Consider the following 23,225-nt stretch of genomic DNA (forward strand, 5'->3'; position numbering starts at 1 on the left):
CAATATGGTGTCCTCCTCCTCCCCCTCCTCCTCTTCCCCCTCTTCTTCCCCATCCTCCTCCCTGTGTCTCCTCCCCCTTCTCTTCCCCTCTTCCTCCTCCTCCTCTCTTCACAAGTCTTACTGTTTGGCTTCGCTCTCTTGCTGCCCTGCTCTTTCTAGATCTCCTCTGCAATGGGAAGTAGACTTGGTGTTCGTGGCCATCCCACTTTACCTGCCAAGTTCTGCTTCCTGTGGTCAGATGATCGCAGCACCGGTGTTCCTGGTTTTCTAGGAAATGAGCACACACTGTGCTTTACACAGTACCCTTCCGTGTCTATTGAAACGATCGTATCATTTTCTTCCTTATGTTTTTCCTTTGGTTTATTTTTTTTAAAGATTCATTTATTTATTTATTTTATATGAGTTCTATAGCTGTCTTCAGACACACCAGAAGAGGGCATCGGATCCCATTACAGATGGCTGTGAGCCACCATGTGGTTGCTGGGAATTGAACCTAGGACCTCTGGAAGAGCAGTCAGTGCTCTTAATCACTGAGCCGTCTCTCCAGCCCCCTTTGGTTTATTTTGTTGGTTTTGAGACAGTCTCCTCACGTGGCCCTGGCTGGCCTGGTATTTGCTGAAACACTCCAGCCTGCAGGAGCTGGTATTACAGGAAGGAGCCACCATGCCCAATTTATGGGCTGAAATCTGAAATGTCATTGAACCATGCCTGAAATCCCAGATTAGTAAAGACATAACCATTATTATACTGCTTGGTTTCTGTCTCCTTTTCCCTCTAAGCTAACATGGAGTGCTGGCCTGCAGCTTCCTTTGACCCACACCTGTTAACACTGCCATCATTCACAATCTGCAGTCTGCCCTTGGTTTTGAGGCAGGTCCCTCAATCGAACCTAGAGCTAATGGATTTGGCTAGTCTGCATAACCAGCTCACTCTAGGTTCCCCTTTGGAATGGAGAATTCACCACACCTGAAATAGCATTTGCTGAGACCCCAAGGCTCTGAATTCCAGTCCTATGGCTTGTGAGGGGCAAGTGCTCACCTCTCCAGGCTCTCTCCCTGAATTTTCTTTCTTCCTTCTAATATAAATGAGGACAAGTCATATTTTCATGTTTTAAAAATGGTTTTAGCGGGGCTGGGGATTTAGCTCAGTGGTAGAACGCTTACCTAGGAAACGCAAGGCCCTGGGTTCGGTCCCCAGCTCCGAAAAAAAGAACCAAAAAAAAAAAAAATGGTTTTAGCTTAATCCCACAGTTTTTTTTTGTTTTTTTTTTTTTTAGATTTATTTATTTTATATATGTGAGTTCACTGTCACCGTCTACAGATACACCAGAAGATCAGAGGGCATCAGATCCCCATATAGATATGTATGTGTGTCTGTCCATCGGGCTGTGTCTGTGTGTCTGTGTGTTTTGTTTTTTGGTTTGGTTTGAGTTCTTTAGCAGGGTATCCCTATGCAGTCCTGGCTGTCCTGGATCCCGCTGTGTAGATCAGGCTGGCCTCAAACTCATAGGACTCCTCCTGCTTCTGTCTCCTGAGTTCTGGAATTAAAGGTGTGTGCCCCTATGCCCAGTCTTGTTTTTGTTGTTGTTGTTGTTTTAAATTCTATTTTTATCTCATTTTTCTTTCTGGCTGGCTCGATCTGTTTCTCGGGCGCTGTGAAGAATGCAGCAGTAAACCAGACCACGGTGGCAGGCGATCTCAGAGTTCAAGGTCAGCCTGATCTACATGGTTCCAGGACAGCCAGGGCGACACAGAGAGGCCCTGTCTTGAAAAGAAAAAAAAAAAAAAAAAAAAAAAAAAGCACAACAGGACACACTGCAAGCCGCTCTGACATCCATTAATTTAGAATCCTTCAGGTGCGTACTCAGAGATGGTGCAGCCGGGTCATGGGAAGGGGCCGGACCATCTCAGTTTGACAAACCTCCCAAGTGCCTTCCCCATGGACGTCACTTCGTCACATGCCACCGACATTTCGTGATGCCGGCCATTCTAAGCAGGGTGAGGAGGACTCTCGTGGTGCAGCTTTAAACGGTTTTGATTTCCCTGAGAACTAAGGCTGCTGAACACTCTCCCAGCACCGCAGTTTTTCCCTAAGAACTGTGTCCATTTCACTCGCCCATTTATCGACTGGCTGATCCTAGGTTTTTGGCATTTACCTTCTGCAGTTCTTCTGTAAGACGCTGAAAACAACACTCTCTTGCCCACTCCTCTCCACCCTCTGGCCCACAACACCCAGGCTGCACTGTGCTACACTTTCCGGATCCCAGAGAAGGGTTAAGACCTTTCTGCTGCCAGCTTCTCTTTTTCTTGTTGATTTTGGAGTTTGGACTGTTTCATTTTCATTTGTTTCTGTCTTTTGAGATGTGCTCTCATGTAGCCCAGGCTGGCCCAAAACCTCAAAGCAGCAAACAATGACTGCGCTGGCTGTTGTTGGTTGTCAATTTAGTTAATCAGGAATAAAAACCAAATGGCTGGGGGTGTTTTCTTTTTCTTAATTAAATCATTTAAGTAGGAAGACCCATTTCTAAGCCAGATCTTTAGAGGTACTGAACCTGCTGGCAGCCTGTGTAAAGGACGGAAGAAGGACACTTGCTCTCTCTGCCTGCTTGCTCTGGCTGGCAAGGCCATTTCTCTCTTTTTTTTTTTTTCTCTCTCTCTCTCTCTTTTTTTTTTTTTTTTCTTTTTTTTCGGAGCTGGGGACCGAACCCGGGGCCTTGCGCTTGCTAGGCAAGCGCTCTACCACTGAGCTAAATCCCCAACCCCTGGGAAGGCCATTTCTTCACTGGCATTTCAGTCTAGTTCAAGATTCCAACATGTACTGAAGACCAGCGGAGACCAGCCTCATGGACTGAACAACTACTGGATTCTTGGACCTTTTGTTGGTAGACAGTCATTGTTGGACTAACTGGAGCACAGCCTATGAGCCATTCTAATAACTCGTGTGTGTGTGTCTGTGTGTGTGTGTGTGTGTGTGTGTGTGTGTGTGTGTGTGTGAATATGTATATATGTATATACATATGTGTGTATGTATGTATATTCATTCTGTCAGTTCTGTTCCTCAAAGAACCCTGACTAATACCTCGACCTTGGACTCCTGATCCTCCCCCTCTGCCTCCTGAGTGCTGGAATTGCAGGTATGTGACACAACTCCTACCTTGTTTCTCTTTGTGTCATCTAATGAGATTTCTAGAGAAAGAAGACAGCTGAGGTGTGACTCAGTTGGACAGCACTTGTCTCACATTAGTGAAGACCTTGAGTCTTAAACTAGCCAGGCAAAAAGGACAAAAATGTATAGCGAGAAGAAATTAACATTCCCAATCTGCCACTCTTAACCAGAGACCATGCAAAGAATCCAGGCCAACTACAGATTAGCAACAGGCAGGAGGAAGCTTATTGCTAGACTCAGCTGCATCAGGGGAGAGGACGCAACTAGCGAACACAGAAGAGTCGTGCCTCACTGTCACAGCTCACATCCTGCCTAATCTGCTTACCCCAGCTCTGGAGGACTCCACCTGAAAGGAAGCTCACCAGATTGAAAGCTAGAAACACACACACACACACACACACACACACATACACACACACATACATACACACACATACACACTCACACACACATACACACGCACCACACATACCACACATACCACACATACCACACATACCCACATACACAAATACATACACACACATACACGCTCACATACACATACATACATACATACACACACACCACACATACCACACACACACATACACAAATACACATACACACATACCACACATACATACACATACATACCTACACACACACCACACACACATACATACATACATACATACACACACACACACACCATACACACATACACATAAATACACACACCACACACATAACACACACACTAACACACACACACACACACACACACACACACACACACACACACACACCATACACCCACAAATCCTAGAGTTCAGCCTGATGCAATCCAGCATTCAGGAGGCAGAGGGAGGCAGATCTCTGAGTTCTAGGCCAGCCTGGTCTACAGAGTTCCAAGAAAGCCAGGGCTACACAGAGAAACCCTATCTCAAAAGAGAAAAGCAAGCTGGGAACAACAGATAACCACAAGAGCCATCAGTTTGCCTCAGCCCTTCATTCTGAGCCTGAGACAGACATGGGGATCTGTCATGGCATCCTTCCCCCAGAGCTGAGGAGCCTTACACCTTCTCCACACAGCAGCAGGCACTCAAGACGGTACCAGGTGCCATCTTGGGATGAACCATTCTCTACCCCTCCTTTGCCCATCGACAAACAGCAAAATGTCTCAAATTGTCCTGGTAGCTATATGTATGTCCAGAGAATTGCCCCAAACCTACTACATAGACATAAGCAGGAGTAACTAAGTGGAAACTTCAGTTCTTTGGGACATCAGTTATATTAAATGGTGTTTTCCTGAAGCAGACACAGGTGAAAGGATGTTTTGCTACAGCAAACACGAGAAAGGGCCCATGATGAAGGAGTATAAAGGTGACCCCACAGACAGTGGCACAGCACTGGTTTGACTTGTTCCGCCTGGTTTTTTTGTTGATGTTGTTGTTGTTTGCTAAAGAAATGCATATATGGGGTTGGGGATTTAGCTCAGTGGTAGAGCGCTTGCCTAGGAAGCACAAGGCCCTGGGTTCGGTCCCCAGGTCCGAAAAAAAGAACCAAAAAAAAAAAAAAAAAAAAAAGAAATGCATATATTAGTCCACCTTCCATAGCGTCATTGACTTCCATGCGGTAATGCAGCCATTAAGAGAAACTCGCCCAAGAACTGCTCTCGAGGTTCCTGTCTTGCTGTCTGCTGCCTTGCCTGAGGCCAGGTGGCGAGCCTGGGGGTTTCTTCAGGATTGAACTCCAGCTGCCTGGTGTCTGCTTGCTGAAAGGACTGGGCTGCAACTGCTGAATCGTATTTGGTTTTTGCTACGGACTGAACTGCTGAGAAAGAAGATGGAGCTCGCCCCCAAAGAACTATTCAGCTGAACAGGTCCACTTCCCCCACATCCTGCTAACTTTTCTCCACCACTGCCTCTGCTGGGTGGTGGGCTAGAGGGAAGGTTGAACCCTTATAAAAAGGTTGCAAACACTGTGTGTCTACAAGTAACTGTAAGAAAGGGCTGCTGAGGGACTTCCAGGACCCCTGAGAACACAGGCATTAGTGTGCACTATGGCCCTAGCCCTTTCCGCCCAACATGTATGTCCCGGTCCCTAGGAAAAACAGGATCCCTTTCTCCAGGGCTTTGGTCACACGTTTGCGTTTCTCAGCCATCTCTGGGGGCAAAAAAAGGTTGTTAGCAGGCAAAAAGAGGAACATGTAGTCAGAGTTTGGTGGCTGAGGACGATGACGACAACATCAAAGGGTTTCAGAGAACTCAAGGTCACCAGGTAGGAATCATCCCAAATGTTTCCTGCTCCCCCTCTTAGAATAAATGGGATCATAGACTACACCAGAGAGAACAGGGGTGGTTGCCCCTCACTGTCTGGCCTGGGAAAGACTGACAGTCTCTGAAATGCTGGGGGCTGCTCCTCAGAGTATAAATTAAGGTGGTGCATGCTTCCTAAGATTTGATTCCCCGCCAGCCTACTCGCTCCACATTTCCTCCATCCTGGCTTATAGCCAGACCCTTCCTCTCCTATCAAGGCCTGGATAGACTTTATTTTAGTCTACTGTTTGTTGGGGGTGGGAGACAGAAAGCTACACATGGTCCTCTCTAGCAGATGGTTCCCATCCTGCCATCCGCCTTCCCCCGTGTCCTTACCTAGTTCTTGTTCGGGATCCCTTACTGACTGCCTGATCCTCCAGGCCCCCTTCCTTGGTGGCACACGAGGGGATGGAGCAGAGCACACTCTTTTATCTTTCTCATTTGGTTCCTGGAGGCGTCTCACTGTCCTGTTCCTGCGCCTTCAAACTTCGAGTAGCCTCTGTCCTCTCAAAGTCGTTCTTAAAAAGACAGAACAATGACCCTAACTCCCTCTGCCCAACACGCTTATTTTTAAAGTCCACTATTCCTTGCCCACCCACCCCCGGTGCCCTCACCCTCTGAGATAGGCTCATATAGCCCAGGTTTGAGCTCACTTACAAGCCAAGGATGGCCTTCTTCATGGTGCTCTTCCTTCCTTAAGAACAGTAATCACAGTTGAGTGCCACCATGCCCAGCTAGATCGTATTTTAGTCTGCTGCTGCTGTTGTTGTTGATGGTGGTGGTGGTGGTGGTGGTGATGATGATGATGTTACCTCATCTCTGTGTCTTCCCTTCTTCTAAACTAATTTGTTCTGTTAAAATGAATCTCCCTCTTCCAGACATGCCTAACATCACCCATTTACATGGCTTCTGTCTCCCCAGCTCACTCCCATTTGCCAGGTCCAGAAATAAGCTTGTTTTATTTGTAGCATTCAAAGTGTAGTCCCCAGAGCCAGAGGTAGTGGCACCCATCTGTAATCCCACAGACAGGAGGATCAGGAGTTCAAGGCCAACCTCAGCTACATAGAAGTTGAAGGCCAGCCCGAGAGGTATGAGGAAAAGGGGGCAGGGGGAAGGAGGAAGAAAAGAGAAAGCTATGCCTCCAGCTTCCTGCCTGTCGGAGTTCTCGTCCTAACTCCCTTTGATGAGTGGCAATGTGGACGTGTCTTCCAAAATAAACCCTTTCCTCTCCAGGTGGCTTTGGTCATGGTGTTGTATCACAGCAATAGTAACCCTAACTAAGACACCACCCCAGGCCAGCCTGCTGATCCCACAAGTGGCAGTGCTACGTGACATGGACCTGAGGCGAGATGGACACCGTCACATTGTATGTGGGCCTTAAGAGAGGTAAGTCCCCGCATAGAGGCAATAAATAAGTCCTCTCTGCAAGGGCAGGAAGCTCTTCAGGGTCTTCGGTCACCTCTGACACCTGTGGGCATTCTCTTCCTAGTGATGGACATATTTATTCTTGGACTCTGAGCTGCCACTGCCCACGTCAGGGAGCCTGCACCCTTATGCAGAAATTATACTTACACACTCCTTCCCACATCCTTAGAGATAGGCAGCCCAGGGCTGTGCCTGGATGACTCAAGCAGCAGCCAATACCCAGAGAAGGAACAACATGCCCTCCGTCCCTGCCCAAGGCCTCTCTGGCGATACAACTGTCTTGCTTGGGATTAGATAAAATCCCATTCAAAGCCACAGACCTTACAACCTGGTCAGAAAAAACAGGACGTGGGAAGCTACGGAGCAAGAGCGGCACCAGGGCTAGGCTTGTGAATACTTCAGTGTGGCTGGCTTCTTCCCGTCCCAGCCGTGCTGACATGAGCAGATGGCCAGGAGCTCAGCTGTGCTCTGTAGACATCAGACCTTCAGGGAGGACACACAGCAAGTCAGAATTGCCCTGGAAGGAGCCTGGGGTCCCTAGGCCAACAGTGCATGGAGGCTGCTTCTCCGTAAGCAGACTTCCCATCTGTGGCTCCCACCTCCAAGTGCTGTTTCTTCCTGTAGCCCTGGCTGTCCTGGAGCTCACTCTGTAGAATAGGCTGGACTCGAACTCAGAGACCTGCCTGCTTCTGCCTCCTGAGTGCTGGGATTAAGGGTGTGCGCCGTCACTGCCAGGCTGCACTAATTGTTTTGAATGCAGCAGGCAAGCAGCAGCTTCTTCAGCCTCAAGAGTCCAGGGCCTCTCAGTGACACCTCTCCCTGTCCATCAAGTACCTCCCACTTGACAGTAGGAGCTGCCAAATCCAGGAACACTGAACCTATTGCAGTTCATTCTACCTACTGTGGGATGGGGGCAGGGATGCACAGTGGGAAGGGAACTCACTAGAGCTTACAGTGTGCTCCTGCCATCACAGGTGGTGGGAGGGAGGAGGAGGAAAAAGGAAGGAGGAGGAACAAAGAAAAAGAGGAAGAAGAGGGGAAGAAGGGGGAGGGGAAGGAGGAGGGGAGGAGGAAAAGGGGAGGGGGAGGGGAGGAGGAGGAGGGGAGGAGCAGGAGCAGGAGGAACAGGAGCAGGAGGAGGAGGAGCAGGAGGAGCAGGAGCAGGAGGAGGAGGAGGAGGAGCAGGAGGAGCAGGAGCAGGAGGAGGAGGAGCAGGAGGAGCAGGAGCAGGAGGAGGAGGAAAGGCCTCCATAACCTCCATGGCCTTCCCCTCCCTCCAGGAATCCTACCCTCAACCTAGAATCCATTCGACGAGAACTCTAGAGAAGCTCAAGAGGCCTTTCCTGAGCAGTTCTACGGTTAAAACAGTTCAAAAGACCAGCGAAGCCTCTGAGTTTTGGGGCTTGCAAAAGGAAAAAGTGCAGACACGTCCACCCCATAGGAAAGAACCAGCCATGAAAGCAGGAGGGGGCCTTCCCCTGTGCGGCTATTCAGCAGACCATCCACCGGGTGGGCTGGAGACAGGTAAATAAAGGCAGTAATGTCACAAGTGCTCCCAACCCAATGAAGAAGCCACGGAAGCCACGGGTTACAAGGCAGAGCAAAACAGTATGATGGGGTTAAGCAGGCAAGTCAAACCTGGCAATGGTGGCACATGCCTTTGATCCCAACACTCAAGAAGTGAAGCAGAGCAGAGGCAGGTGAGTTTTTGAGTTCGAGGCCAGCCTAGTGAGTTCCACAGCAGCCAGTGCCACACAGAGAAACTGTCTCTAAACAAAAGATTCAGTCTCGGCTCCATCTTCCTGCTCACCAACTCTGCTATGTATCTTTTCCCCTTCTTGTGTCTGTCTTTATGGAGGTCCACAAACGTGTAGCAATCAACTAGTGGGTGGCAATGGGGAGCCAAGAGTGGAATCAAACAGAAGCAGGCAAGGCCCCTGGCTGGCCGTTCCTCACCCGCCATATACTGACCTCTGCATCTCGCAAGCTGACAACAGTGCTCTGTCCTGGGTTGTGTCCACTATGTCCTTCAAGGTGAGGTCTGTCTGGTACAGCACCATCCCCAGAAACTAGTCCTTCCTCTCAGCAAGTAGCAGCATTTGACTGTATCCTCCTCCTCCTCTTCCCCTCCTCCTCCTTTCCTTTCCTTTTCCTCCCCCCCCCCCAATCCAGTATCCATGTCCTGGACCAGAGAACTGTGACTCAAATACAGGCAGTTAGCCTGGACCAACTGTGAGGAAAATGTATTGGTTCAAAGGGGCATTGGTTATTGTTTTGCTCTTACAGTCCTCTGTAACTCAGGCTGACTTCAAACCCGCTGGGCAGTGAAGGGTGGCCTGGACCTTCCAACTGTCCTGCCTTGTTTAACATGTTTTTATTTGACCTGTTTCAGTGTTTTGCCTGCATGTACATGTGTGCGCCACATGTATGCCCGGTGTCCATGAGTCAGAAGAGGGTGTCTGATCTCTGGGGATTGATACTATAGATAGATGGTTGTGAGCCACCATGTGGGCGCCAGGAACTGAACTCAGATCCCTTGGAAGAGCAGCCAGTGATCTTAACCACTGAGCCATCTCTCTAGCCCAGACTCACTCTGACGCAGTAAAGGTGACCACCGCAGATCCCAAATCTCTCTCTGTCCTTCACAGAACCTGAGGCAAGAAGGAGTGGGGGTTTCCCCACGTGGGAAAGGTGATCCCCATTTTCTGAAGTTCTTCAGAGCAAAGTTACTGTCTATTCTCAAAGGGTAGACTCTCAGCAGTGTTAAACACGACTTCAGATGATCAGTCCTAACTTGGCTATTTCTTCCCTAGGATCTCTGCCTCAGATCCCTGAGCTTCCCTACCAACCCTTTCCCAATGACAGGGTGCTCAGCCAGCCCCAGAAAGAAGCAAAAGCTTCCTGGGTTTCCATGACCACCTCCACCTGTAACCTATCTCTTGTGACCTTCTCCTAAGTCCCTTAAGGCTAGCCCAGGCATTGACCCACCCACTGCCCCTTTCTCTGTCCCCAGTCCGATCACAGTGGTCTGCTCTCAACTCTCTTCTGGTTTGGTGTTGAGACAATGTCGAGGACCGCAGGCCTGTCTCACCGGCATCATCCTCGGCTTCCTACTGAAATGAGAGAGTCAGGATCCCATCAGACCTCTGCACAGCTCCCTGCTGGAGTCTCAGGTGCTCTGTTAGGTACTGAAACCACCCAACACGAGTACCTCCAGGAAACCTGGTGAGCACAGGCGCCCCACCTCTCAGGCCTTTAGATAAGGTGAGTTATGGCCTACGTGGAAAGATAAGGCCAGGAGAGATCTTGCCCTTCTGACCCAAGTGTGAGATTCTGATAACTCAGTGAGCTGAGATGATAAGAGCTGGGTCCCAACCAAGAAAGGTAATAGCCATGGCCATGCCAGGGAGGGAAAGAAAGACCTCAGGGCCAGCTAGGCAAACGCCGTGGCATAGCAGGCAGTGGTAAAGACCAAACACAACCGCAGCCAACAGCTACAGGTTGGTCCATCAAGTACCTGGCCTCCCATAGGACACATTTCCACATCGGGCCCCTCCTCAGAGTCCTGGGAGGTGAATGAAGGTAACACCTATCTTCTTCGTGCCTTCTCCTCCCAGGAGTCTGCTGGGTTTCCCCTCTATTCAATCTCGGAGGTAACTGCTAGAGTAAGCCCAGTCTATCTTCCGGTCTCCCCATCCATCCATCCATCCATCCATCCATCCATCCATCCATCCATCCATCCATCCAAAGCACCCTTGAGGAAGTAGTGATGCTAAATGCCATATACAGCTACTGAACTGCTGGCTCTATGCCAGCACTATGCTCATGCCCACACTGGCCTGAAGAGCTCTTCCCTCATCAGCAGAAGACTGAACTCAGAGAGGCAACTAGATAAGACTGTGGAGCTCCAAGTGGCAGACAGAGCAGGGATCAGAACAAAGGTCACTCACTGTCCAGATACCCTGGCACCTTGCCCTGACAGGCTTCAAGGACAAGGAAGCAAGTGGGTGTGCCCACACCCATGACTGAGCCCAGTGGCCGGCAGCCCTTCTCCCAACACCACATAGTCCCTATGGGAGGAGGGAACAGCGTGGCTAGACTAGGACGAAGGTCCCACTCTCCTTCACTCCCACTACAAGAACACCACGGCAGTGGGTGGGGCCACGGAGCCCGGCTGCTGGGAAGGGCTTCCCCGCTTGCCTGGAACTTTGTACTGGCCAGGGAGCAGCCGACAGCAGTACACAGAAGAGCCTGAGAGGCCGGTGTCCTCAGGAGATAAAGATTCCTTCCTCTCCTACCTGTGCTAGCAAAAGCTAGGGTGAGCCCTCTTCCCCTCCTCATCCTCAAAGCGGGAGGAGGCACAAAAGCCAGTCCTCCCCAAAACAAGAAGTGGCTTGAAATGACCAAAAGGACCAAGGTGAGAAGAGAGGACAGATCCAGTGGCAGGAGGAAACCAGAGGTAATCCCAACCCCACTGCACTTGTAAAGCCAGGTCTGGACTGACCTTCCCAGCCACCAAGCCCCATTCCCAATACCCCCAGCCAGACCTGTAAAGTCAGCTCAGAGCCAACTGAGGACAGCGAAAGGAATAGACAGCAGCAGAACTCCACTCTGACTTACCGGGGTGGTCACTATCTTCCTCACACCCCTACTGGCTGGCTGTGCTAGACCTAGAAAAGGACCGGCCACCCCAGAGTCCCCACCACTGCCTGGGCAGGAGCTGTTGTTGCCCACACTGCCAGCTTTCCTCCCAGGCCTCCAGGACACAGAGGCCAGACGTGGAAACAGACACGGTGCTCTTTATTTGCATTGTTCAGAATACTGTACAAAGGGAGTAAAAATCCTATTCACACTTTGCTTAGAAAGACCAGAAGGTGAAAGTTCCCTATGATACATGGGGTTCAGAAGGAGGGTCAGGGGGGAAACAGGTGAGTGACCTCCCTCTGGCCCCCGGGAGAGGGCTTGGGCAGCCACACTATCCAAAGGAACATGCCCCAGTCGAACCAGCGAGGGGAGAGACTGCTCCTCTCTGGCCTAGCCTCGGGCTCTATGACCTGCCTGCCACTCTGGGCTGAGGAGACAGTGCCCGCAGCTGTCCCTACTACTGCCTTGTCTGGGCAGGGATCCTTAGCACTGTGGAGACCACTGACCGCATGTGGAAGTGGCCTCCTGACCATTCCCACGCAAGCCACACACCAGGCACTGTCCCAGCCCAATCTACATAAGAATACAAGTTGAGTTTTAAGGAAGAGCCTCTCTGAAAGCTTCCTCACACCACTAAGGGAAGTGTCAAAGTAGACTGCTTCTGAGGGCTCACAGGCCTCTTCCAGCCTGTGCACACCCTCATGCAACCCAGGGGTTTCAAACCCACAGAGGCCTCCCTTCCCCATCAGCATCATTCTGTGGGTAAATTAACCCTCAACGCCAGCTCTCCTTCCAGCCCACATCTCAAAAGGAGGCTGAGTCTGGCTTCTCCCTCCCAGACCCCTTTTTTTACATTGATCCATACTGGCTGCTGCTATCTTGTCCATTCTAAGACCCAATATACTATCCCCACCCGACCCCTGCTCTGAACTCCCCTCTCCCCAGGACCAAGGCGGCAGCATCCTGTCCCCCACCTCCAGGTGTCCCACCAACCCATCTTCCTTTCCTAATCTCCCCTGCTCCACAGCCTACCCATCATGGGTTGCAAGAAAGTCCACAAAGCCTGACTGCTCTCTCCCTGGGGGGCGGAGGCAGCAGGCGCAGGGCTCTAATACAGACAGAACAGAGTCTCACTTCACATACTGAAGGACTGAGGGCAATCAATGCAGAAGCTGTACCGTCCTTCTGCCCCCTTTCCGGAGGCTAAAGTGCTATGGCTGCCTGAGGGTAAACAAGCCAACAGGGGTTTTTCCTGGCTTCCTGTCCCAACTTCTCAGGCCCACAGTCAGCCAGAGAGCCCGGCCTCTTTCCTGACCACCCCCATGGCATCTCTATTCAAAAGGCAAAAGGAAAAGATCAAAAACTTCAGAATGGGTTAGAGCCCAAGGGCCCCACCCTAACCCCACTACAAGCTACTCCAAGTCGGCTACTGGGGAAGCGAGGGGGAAGCCAGGCCCAGGGCAACCCCCATCTCTGGCAGTGTCCAGAGGCTCCTGTCTTCAGCGTCACAGCAAAGGCCTTCTGCCCTTCCCCTGCCAACCTGGCTGGGGAAGGGGCTACAACCTCAGTACTTATTGATTCCAAAGATCCGGACTCCATGGAGCTGGGGCAGCTTGGGAATGAGCACACTCATCAAGGACACAGTGTTGAGTATGAAGTGGACTTGGTCATACTTGGTGTAGAAGCTGGTGAGGAAGTACCTGGAGGGGGGAGGGGAGAGAGGGAGAGATGGGAAATACAGGTTCCCAGATAAGAGGAGTGACAAGTCTCTAGCTAGCAAGGCCCTCCTTACCTACCCATAGCTTACTCCAGGCCTATAGGCCCGTCTCATGCACAGAGTGGGGAAAGACAGGGCCAGGGAGGCCCAGGGCTCTGGGGTGAGACCTAAGAATGTCACCTCCCTCCCTCTGCTCATCCATACACCAAAGGACAGAGCTGGGATGACTTAAGGCCAGCGAGCCCACCAGTTTGCCTCTGCTTACTCTCCCATGGCCAAAACACTCACAGCACAATGGGCGTGATGGTCAAGAACTTCCTGGAGGCTGTGAACTGGACCCCATAGTCCATCTGCTCCCAGTGGGTCAGCAGCCTTGCCTTGCCCTGGTCCGGAGTCTCGAAGGGTGTCCCTTTCACCGTGTGCAGAAAGATGTACATGCCCTGAAAAGAGGGGCCTTCATCAGAACATACAAGACGACTCCCAGCCTGTCTCCCCACCCATCACAGACAGACTGGCCCCCTGCCTCTCCGGCAGCGGCTGACGAAGGTGGCCTTAACGTAGGAAAGAGCACCTGATCTCGGTGGGAGAACAAGGGGGAAATAAGTAAGGAGCAGACACAGCAAAGCAGCCTTTCCAACTGGGGTCTCTACATGCTGGCTAAAAGAAGCAAACCATGGAGGGAGGACAAGACCCCCCGCCCGCTCAAAAGCAGGGTACAAGGCAGGTTTTAGGGAGCACAGAGGATCATGAGATCCTAACTTGGGAAAAGTGTTTCTGCACCAGATCCCTGGAACCTGGGACAACCTCGGCAGGACTGAGCCCTCAGCTGGCCGTCCTCCAAATGTACCCGCCACCCCACTCTGGAGACCCAGGCAATATGCAGATTTGATTCTACAGCCCACAAGGGAGAACCAGGCAGAGATAAGAGCTGGGCCTAGGCTCTGGTGACAGATGTTTTCAGGACCTACTGTCTGTCCCATTATAAGCTGTTCCTGTCTCTCAGCTCTGGCCTAGACCAGCACATATGGTGGGAGGCAGATGGCAAGCAGGATCTTACCAGGTTATGGATAAGGTTGGTGAGGGTCCAGACGACGGGGACGCTCACAAAGGGGATGCTCAGCAGCACGACGTGCAGGAGTCCGATGGCCAGCACGTAGGAGAGCCAGATGCCACGGCTGTTCATCACCCGAGTGTTGGGGTTCACCTCACTGTGTGCTGTGCCCACATTCATCCTGCCACCCCTCTTGACTGCTGCTCTGCAAACGAGCAACACAGGTGAGACAGGTCACACCACTTTCCCTGCCCCCTCACACCCCGTGCCCCACAGAGAGACAGGCTTTTCATTCCCTGAGAACTCCACACCACCGTCCACTCTTGACTCTCAAACCCACAGGCTGGAGAAAGTCCACATGAATGTAATGCTAGTCACTTCCTGTCACTGGGTTGGATTAGCACCCGGCTGTCATGGCTGTCATTTACACCATCCGCTGGGACTAGGTGCTGACAAAGCCTGGGAGGACAAGTCACCAAGAGGTGACAAGCAATCAATAGCCTAGGCCATAGCGGTCAATGCCCACTCCCCAATCATATTCCCCACAGTTCCCAGGGGCCTCTTCTTCGTCAGGTGGAGAGACCTGCCCTGAAACCCCCACTCAGAATAACCTCTGTTATCTCTCTCACGGAAGACCTGACATCCACCACTCTAAGCTCTCCCCAAAGAGCAAGGAGCAGGGGAAGAGCTGTGGGTACAGTAACAACGGATGAAGTACTCTGGGGTTACTGTTCCACCACCCCTATTTCTTCAATCCTGGATTTCCTCAGGCCCAGGATGACTGACAAGGGAGAAGAGGAGAGACAACAGCAGGCCAGGGACAGTCTCCACTCAGACCTACAAACATCTCCACACAAAATGACCCATCCACCTGGACACACTGGGACATTTCATCCATTTGGCATCTGCTGAGGCTCTCTTAGGGTACCACCATTAGGTGCCAAACCCCTGAGCCTTTATCCCACCAGAGAGAGGAGGACAGGACGGAACACACAGCGGACATTACAGTTCCCATAGGATGTGGTACCCATATCAGGCACACCTCTCCCAAGGACACAAAACTACCTGTGGCCTCCCTCTTACCGCCTCCCTTCTCGGCCTCACCTGACCTCCCTTCCCAGCATCTGTCTGTGGGTGTGAGTAACAACACCCCTTTCTTGTCCAGTGGTGGGAGCTCTACACCATAAGGAACAGAAAGGGCTGCCCTCGATGCCCAGAAAACAACATAGTAGCCCACAGTGGCCGGAGGGGAGAATGGCTCTCCCCAGATTCCGGGGGGGCCTGGTGACCAATGACAGTGGGAATGGGAGGCACTTGTATACTGGATCACCTCCCTACCTTAGGGCCCTGCCTAGTAAAGACCCCTCACTGTGGCTAACGACTCCATTCCAAGGAATACAGAGAGAACGAGCAGATGGAGACAGTCTGGAAGCCCGGCCCAGCTCCCCCTGCAGCAATCACCTCACCCCCAGACTCAGATGCTATCTCTCACCCAGCTAGGATTCTGGCCAAGCCTCCCCCACAGGAGCCAGAACTCACACAGATAAGTTCATTACTTAAGTATAATGGAAGTAAGTTTCCTCTTCTCAAACACCTCGGGAGATATGACCCACAGCAGTTTCCCAACAAACATACTAGTGAGTTGGCCTAGGGTGCATCCAAGTGGACATACTCCTGGGACCAAACTCCTGGCTCATTAAGACATTAACTGGTCCCAGCAGAAACCCAAGGAACTAGAAAACCAGTTGTTTACCTTCCTCAGACCTTAGGGCTTCAGTTACCTTAACATAGCCAGCCCCTGGGACATCTACTGTGTTAACAGCCTCCATGTGGGGGACAGGGACTGAGAGGTGAAATCTCTGAAAGATCATTAAGGGGAGGAAGAGTTTCCCAAATTTCAGCAGAAACTACTGTCCCTCCCCAAAACGCAGCTCTACAGTGGCACAGCTACAGACAGAACTCCCTCACACTGCATTCAGGAGTGCCAAAAGTCTTGGCTAGATCCCAGGATTAAAAGCCCCTTCACTCCTTTCTGGCTCTAACAGGGCAGGCATCTAAGAGAGCCAGAGTGCCCCAATGGAATTGTCTTCCTAAAGTCTAGGTGCCAAGTCTTTTCTTTTCTTTTCTTTTTTTGGAGCTGGGGACCGAACCCAGGGCCTTGTGCTTGCTAGGCAGGTGCTTTACCACTGAGCTAAATCCCCAACCCCGGTGCCAAGTCTTTTAAAGCAAGTTAGAAACTTCAGGAGACCCCCGCACCCTCTTCCACCATCCCCCCCAAAGTACTTCTGAGACTTTCCTGTGGCTTTGTGGATTTCCATTAGTGTACAACTGACCTTTCTCCCACAAGTGAAGAAATAGGAGATGGCAGGGACAGAAAGGCCTGCAGTGGCCAGATTAAAAACTTCTACCACAGCTGGCAGGTGGCTGGTGTGATTTCATAATCTGCCTCAAATCAGAGCCCGAAACAACTCTGTTCTGTTAACCACTTTTTTTTTGGCTATAGCTCCTTGCCTCTTTTCCATGCAGGCCCAAGCCAGTCTGTCAGACACTCATGCCAAGACCAGATTACCGCCCCCATCCCCCAGCATAGCCATCCGGTAAGCACCTCCAATTCCCTCTCCAATCTAAGACTGGCCCTTTATACAGCAAACCTGTCCCGAGGGATCCCAATAGGGAGTTCATGCAACACACTATGTCTCTTCCACTCGGCCAACCCTCAATCTGCAGGACCACAGTTGTCCTCGCCAACCAGACTCCTGTACTCGGGAAAGTGGGAATGGAAAAAGAAAGCTAACCCCCACCAGTCAGGAGCAAACAGTGTCCTCGATATACTGGGGTTGCGTGTATGGAGAACTCCTTCCAAAGGGCCTCCCGCTCTGCTCCGCAGCCTGGTACCTCGCACTAGCAGTCTGGCTGGGTTCGGGGCCCAACCCCCATCTCCATGCATTCACTCAGCCCTGGAGGCAGCCAAACCTTTATCCCAGAAGTCCAGCCATTCCCCGCCTCCCACCCCCAGCTGAAGCGCTCCTCCCGGACGTACCACCCCCGGCCTCCTGCTCCCACTTTCCTCTCTCGGCACTCCTTCGCCTGATGCACGCACACTCCACCCCCAGCCACCCAGCTCAGGTCTCCTCCTGCGCGGACGCCTCCTCAGCAGCAACCTTCTCTCTCGGCTTTCCAAGCCGTGGAGCCTTCGAGCTTCACCACTCCGAAGCCGCCCGTATGGACTCACCGCGCTGGGCCGGAGGTCGAGGGCCCGGGAGAGAAGCCCGAGAACCCGGGCCGCGGCCGCTCCAGCAGCTGTAACAAACCAGCGGCGGTGGCCACCCCGCTGGCAGCTCTGGCCGAATCAGCTCCTTGAGCCGGAGCCGTGACGTCACTGCCACGCGCCTATCACGCTGCGCCTCTTGGGAAGTGTAGTGTCTACGCTGCCTCCTCACCCGCCCGCCGGCGCCTCCTGGGAGTTGTAGGCTTTTCTCTGGTCTAGATCTCCGACCCCACCGCGAGCTTCCGAGCTTGCCACACGGCGCAGAACGTCTCACCCTGACGCAATAGTGAGATCAGATGCTCTCTCTCTGCTGCGTTAACAATTCCAGCTTTTGCATGCACCCTTCAAGAGATGCACAGCGTTTTGCCCAGGTCCCGTCTTGTAGACGAAGAGTCAAGAGGTTTTTTGTTTGTTTGTTTGTTTGTTTTTAAAGTAACTTACAATAAGGCCCTTCTAAGATAGTCTGACCCTAAGTGCAGAGTTTTTTTTCTCTCCTAACCGTCGCTGTCTGTGCCCCAGATTGTCTCCAGAAGCCGAGAAACACGACCCTTTGCCCTTAAGGAGTCCCATTCACTCCCGGGATCACATTTTCAGAACTTTGGTAGGGGTACATGAGTTTATCGTTGGTCCACCTAGTCTTTATTAAAGCTTAATTCCTGCTGGTGTGGGTCTTATCCCCGCAGCGGGTATAAGATAGGATTTAAGTCATAGGAAGAGAGCTTACGAACATAAGGAGCTTTGAGCTTCTGCCTGAGGTTAATAGGTGTAGCTTTAGGTAGGGAGCCTCGGTTCTGCAGTTTTTATGTCTGGAAGCACTGAAAAGGGCCCAGACTTTACTGCTAGGTATATAATAGTGCACGTACACCTTTATTGGCAGAGTAAGCCTAGACGAATTGCCTTAATCTCAGTTTTACAGCTGTGAAAACTTACTTCCAAAGTTGTTTTGATATTTCAAAACAAAGTAGTACAAAACACCTATTATCTTGTAGGATCCCAACTAGATTGCTCTTTAGTTCTCCTAGGCCACTCCCACTCTCCGTCAACAAGCCAGGGCCTCCTTTCAGTTGTTTCTACTTCCCCCGCCCACCTTCTCAGTCTCGTGCCCACAAATCCTGGCAAGGCTGGAATGACAGGATTAAATGACGTAACATGCCAACCTGGCTGCCTATAAATGCGCGGTGAACTGAATGTGCGAGGACAGGAAGGAGGCCTGCCCAGACACCTGGAAGCATTTTCCTTAGACCCGCCCTTCATTGGGAGGGTGGGGGGCGGGGAGGAATAGCTATCTCAGGCTGGAGGGGGAGCCAGGAGTGATAGTATATCTGACCTACCCAGAGAAGTAGAAAAAGGCAGTTTCTCAAGTATTCCAGAGCCAGGGTCCCTTTAGATCCGAACATCTAAATAGCCATTCTTCAGCCTCTATGACACTGAAGAAGCCTCACAGAGACACCCCCACACCTCCATACGCCCACACAGCCTTAGAGCCAAAACAATGGTTCGTTTTTTTCTGTTGTTGGTTTGTTTTGGTTTGGATTGGGTTTTTTTGTTTTTATTTTTGGTGTTTTGTTTTTGCAAACTGAACCTGCCTGATTCCTTTGATTTTTTTTTTTTTCCTGGAATTCTTCCATTGTCCATCAAGTTGGTTGAGCTCTGGATCTTTGCCATGTTTCTCCCATCTCTGTGAAGTTCAGTGACCAGACAGGGTCTGCGTCTCAACAAGGCACTCTGAGTAATGCAGACTCCATTGGCAAGGACATGGCTGTGTCATGGCCTATTAATAGCTCCTGTTATCAAGTTGGTTTTTTTTTTTTCCACAATGGGAATGAACAAAGTCCTGGCTCTTTCTGCTTTGTGGTAAGTTAAGGATCACATTACACTCGAGTTAGTTGGAGTCCCTGTCATCATCATCTGTAATTCACTGCCTCATAACCACCAAGGCTTCCACAAACATCCTCTAGCTGTGGTGGCCTCAATACTGTTCAGGAAGAGTGAGAGCTCACTGTAGGTGGGGAACATACAACCCCTGAGACAAACGATTGGCACTGTGCACCAAGGAAATAAATTGCCCGTGCCCTGAAGGCATGATTGTATCCATGTCTAAGAAAGCAAACCCATTTACAGCACAAGGATCTGTGTGTGAGGTTGTGTATCCCAGCATCGTGTAAAGCAGTGAAATCCTGAGAGCCATGGAAGTGCCTAAGAGAAAAGGAAAAGCTTTACCCACACCAGACAGAAAAGTACGATGCATTTGTGGCTGTGGAAACTGTGTGGCAGCATGGGAAAACACGCCACACAGGTTATACGAAGAGATAAGGATAGAGACAGCATTTCTCAGGGATGTCGTCAGCCAAACCTAGATCAAGGGACACAGGTGCATGCTGGGAAGGACAGGAGGCTCACAAGTTGGAAGTCAACCTGGGCAGCACAGTGAGTTTTAGGACAGCCTGGACTACATAGCAAGGCGATTTGAAATTGAAGAGCCAGGCATAGAGGTCTTTGCCTGTGGTCCCAGCACTCATGTTTTGGTTTCAGACCAAAGGGTCGGAGGTGCATATTTTACATACCAAAGCAGACCTGACCTCCTGGTTCTCCCAACATCCCTCAGTCCCTACCTGGCATATCCTGCCCCGAACCTTGAATTTTCCAACCCAGGGGCTGGACTGCCCATCCTTCAAAGGTTCCTCCCTAAATAATCCAGACACTTTGCGCTGCTCTCTCCCTCTCCCTTTCTCTCTCCTTTTCTCTTCCCCTCCCCCCTCTCTGTTGTGGTTTGCCCTGGAGTTATTTGTATTTTGATGCTAATTCCACTGCCCCAAGGACTGCTGACTAGCCACGTACTCAGGACTCAGATGACTTCACCAGAACCTTCTCCCCATTCAATTTGTAAAATAAAGCCGAGAGCTGGTGATTGGGCAGGGGAAGGGAAGTTGGAGGTAGAGGAGGAGGAGAGAGAGGGGGGTTGGAGGAGAAGGAGGAAGATGGAGCCAAAGCAGATGGCACGGAGAAACTGTAAGTTATGAGGAATTTCACAGCTGGGGAATAGGACAGTGCAGTGGTAGATCTGCCCAGTCTAGACCTCAAGCTTGCATTCATATTAATCAAGTTGTGTTTTCTTTGCATGGGCATATTCGGGTTGGAGAGGTTACTGCAATACTTCCCTTTCCCTCTCCCCTCTGTCTCTCTTTTCTCCTCTTTCTGCACGAGCTCACACCTCCTCCCCCCAACTGCCCCCCTCCCCAGTGACTTCCCTGGCCTCCGTCCTTGGGGCCAGTGAACTTGCCCATCTGAGTGCAGCTTCCCAATGAACCTGACTTTAATATAATCTAATCTGGCTGTAATGGGCTCACTTTACCAGTGGCGGCAGAGAAATAACCTATCTTTCAAGAGGTAGATGCAGAAGCGTCAGAAGTTCAAGATGAGACCCTCAGCTACGTGGTGAGTAGGAGGCCAGCAACGCTATGAGACCCAATCTCAAGAGCACGTGACAGCTAGGGTGAGCTCTGGGTCACCCCAAGCCTTAAGAGTATATTTCTAATTATCAGAGATAATTGAATAATGACCAGGTATTTGATGATAAAAAGAACTTGTACATTCTACAGCATTATGCTCCTACCATAAGTTTTTTCATTAAAAACAAAACTGCAGGCTAGGAAGACAGGTCAGTGGGTAAAAGCCCTTACCACACACACTCAGCCACCTGAGTTCAATCCCTGGAACCCCTGGCTGGAGGAGAGAAACAACTCCCTAAAAGTGACCTCTGACACCTGAGAGTGTGCCGCAGCAGCATCCACACATGAGCACACATATACACAATAATGATAAAATAAATTCAGAGAGATATCTCTGAATATCACACACACACACACACACACACACACACACACACACACTGAGGGGAGAGATGGGCAGGGGTGGTACACACCTTTAATCCCAGCTATCCAGAGGGAGTCAGAAGCAGGTCGATCTCTGTGCTTTTAAGGCCAGCCTTGGGGGCTGGAGAGATGACTTAGTGGTTAAGAGCACTGACTGCTCTTCCGTAGGTCCTGAGTTCAAATCCCAGCAACCACACGGTGGCTCACAGCCATCTGTAATGAGGATCCAATGCCCTCTTCTGGTATATCCGAAGACAGCAACAGTGTACTCATATACATGAAATAAATAAATAAATCATTTTAAAAAAAAAAAAAGGCCAGACTGGTCTACATAGTGAGTTCCAGGACAGCCAGGGCTAAGTAGAGACTCTGTCAAGAGAAACCCTGTTTCTAAATTAATAAATAAAAGAAAGAGAGAACGAACGAAAGAAGACAGAGATAGATGTATTCTAAACTATTTGTGAATGGATGATACAATACCTGGATTTATTATAATCTGGACTCGGGGCATGGGAAAATAAACAGCCATAAACTGATAATTATTTTTTTAAAAGATTTATTTATTTATTTTGTATATGAGTACACTGTAGCTGTCTTCAGACACACCAGAAGGGGACATCAGATCCCATTACAGATGGTTGTGAGCCACCATGTGGTTGCTGGGAATTGAACTCAGGACCTCTGGAAGAGCAGTCGGTGCTCTTAACCACTGAGCCATCTCTCCAGCCCTAAACTGATAATTATTAAAACCGTGTGCAATGGTAGTTATTAAGGCGGGGTGATAGTGACACCAGGTCCTTCATATTATTTTCTCTACTCCGTTGGCACTTGAAATTGCTCATTAAAGGGTTTTGCGAACCTGAGCCTGGGTCCACTAAGCAGCTGTGGTATCGGGCTTAGCTCTCCGCTCCCTTGGCACCGGGCTGTGCGACCTTAAGTCACTAACCCTCTCTGTACTTCGGTGACCTCATTTCTAAATGGACCTTAATGATCACAATAACCTCGTTTGCTAAGATCAATGGGGTCGATAAGTGTAGAGTACTTGGAACGGCCCTGGCACGCGGCTAAGTATCCTGCATAGGCCGTCTGCTATTGGTCCGTTCCACGTTGGAATGATGACGTCTTTACTAGGCTATGGAAAGTCGGCCGAAGGAAAGAGACCTTATATTAGGGGGATGGACTCAGGGTGATCTTTTCATTCTCCAGTTTCAACCTCTATGTAATGTGATATAACTTTTAAATATTTTATCAAATGTGTGTTGTTGGTTTTTGGTTTTTTTTGTTTTTTTTTTTTGTTTTTTTTAAATATCGCCAGCTCTCCCTGCCCTGTGCGGGCTGCTTAGCCAACTGAGCAGCCCGCACACATTCCTCAGTCTTGGAGTGATTCCGTCTGGGGCTGGGAGGCCCTGCTTGTGACGACACGCATACGCCCCGGTGGATCGTGGCCAAGATGGCCACCTGCATGCAGGACGGTAGACAGGGAACACATTCTTTGAGAGGAGGCCACAGTAGATGCTGGGAAGTGGGCCATTGGGAAGTGGGAACCCATCTGTTCTGTCTTGTCAACGGGAGCACTGGGGCCACAAATACCACCTCTGCCCCTCTGCACCTTACTCTCTACTTCCTACAGAAGTGCAGGAGAGGAAGGCTGTGTTGAGATTGTATTTGTGCTTTTGTTTGGGTTGGGGGAGACACCCCAGGCCTGGAGTGAACCTCCTGGGAACCACTTTGGGGAAGAAGCTGAAGGTTGAAAAGATACAGCAGCAGCCTGCCTCTCTTACGT

At 50.6% G+C, this 23,225-nt stretch overlaps 1 protein-coding gene across 4 annotated transcripts; it reads right to left on the reverse strand.

The window, feature by feature from the left end:
• Positions 1–11,669: 11,669 nt before the first annotated feature.
• On the reverse strand, positions 11,670–18,026 carry Ormdl3 (ORMDL sphingolipid biosynthesis regulator 3). 4 transcript variants are annotated; one of them, XM_063269423.1, is made up of 4 exons: positions 17,343–18,026; positions 14,309–14,502; positions 13,540–13,691; positions 11,670–13,234 (listed from the first exon to the last, which is right to left on the reverse strand). In XM_063269423.1, the coding sequence occupies exons 2-4, from the start codon at positions 14,480–14,482 to the stop codon at positions 13,099–13,101; spliced, it is 462 nt and encodes a 153-aa protein (XP_063125493.1). In that variant the 5' UTR covers positions 14,483–14,502; positions 17,343–18,026; the 3' UTR covers positions 11,670–13,098. The 4 variants fall into 4 exon arrangements, with proteins under 4 accessions (XP_063125493.1, XP_063125492.1, NP_001400223.1 ...); XM_063269422.1 differs by having other exon boundaries at positions 14,309–14,507; NM_001413294.1 differs by having other exon boundaries at positions 17,535–17,653.
• Positions 18,027–23,225: the final 5,199 nt, after the last annotated feature.

This window comes from Rattus norvegicus, chromosome 10, assembly GCF_036323735.1.
Source record: "Rattus norvegicus strain BN/NHsdMcwi chromosome 10, GRCr8, whole genome shotgun sequence".
Classification (NCBI taxonomy): Eukaryota; Metazoa; Chordata; class Mammalia; order Rodentia; family Muridae; genus Rattus; species Rattus norvegicus.

What these genes read in the sequence shown, in the direction of transcription:
- Ormdl3 (XM_063269423.1), bottom strand. Translation starts at nt 14,482, where the DNA reads ATGAATGTGGGCACAGCACACAGTGAGGTGAACCCCAACACTCGGGTG. An exon ending in CCAACCTTATCCATAACCTG is followed by an intron (nt 13,692 to 14,308) that starts GTAAGATCCTGC and finishes CCCTCTTTTCAG; the next exon opens with GGCATGTACATCTTTCTGCA. An exon ending in ACCATCACGCCCATTGTGCT is followed by an intron (nt 13,235 to 13,539) that starts GTGAGTGTTTTG and finishes TCCCCCCTCCAG; the next exon opens with GTACTTCCTCACCAGCTTCT.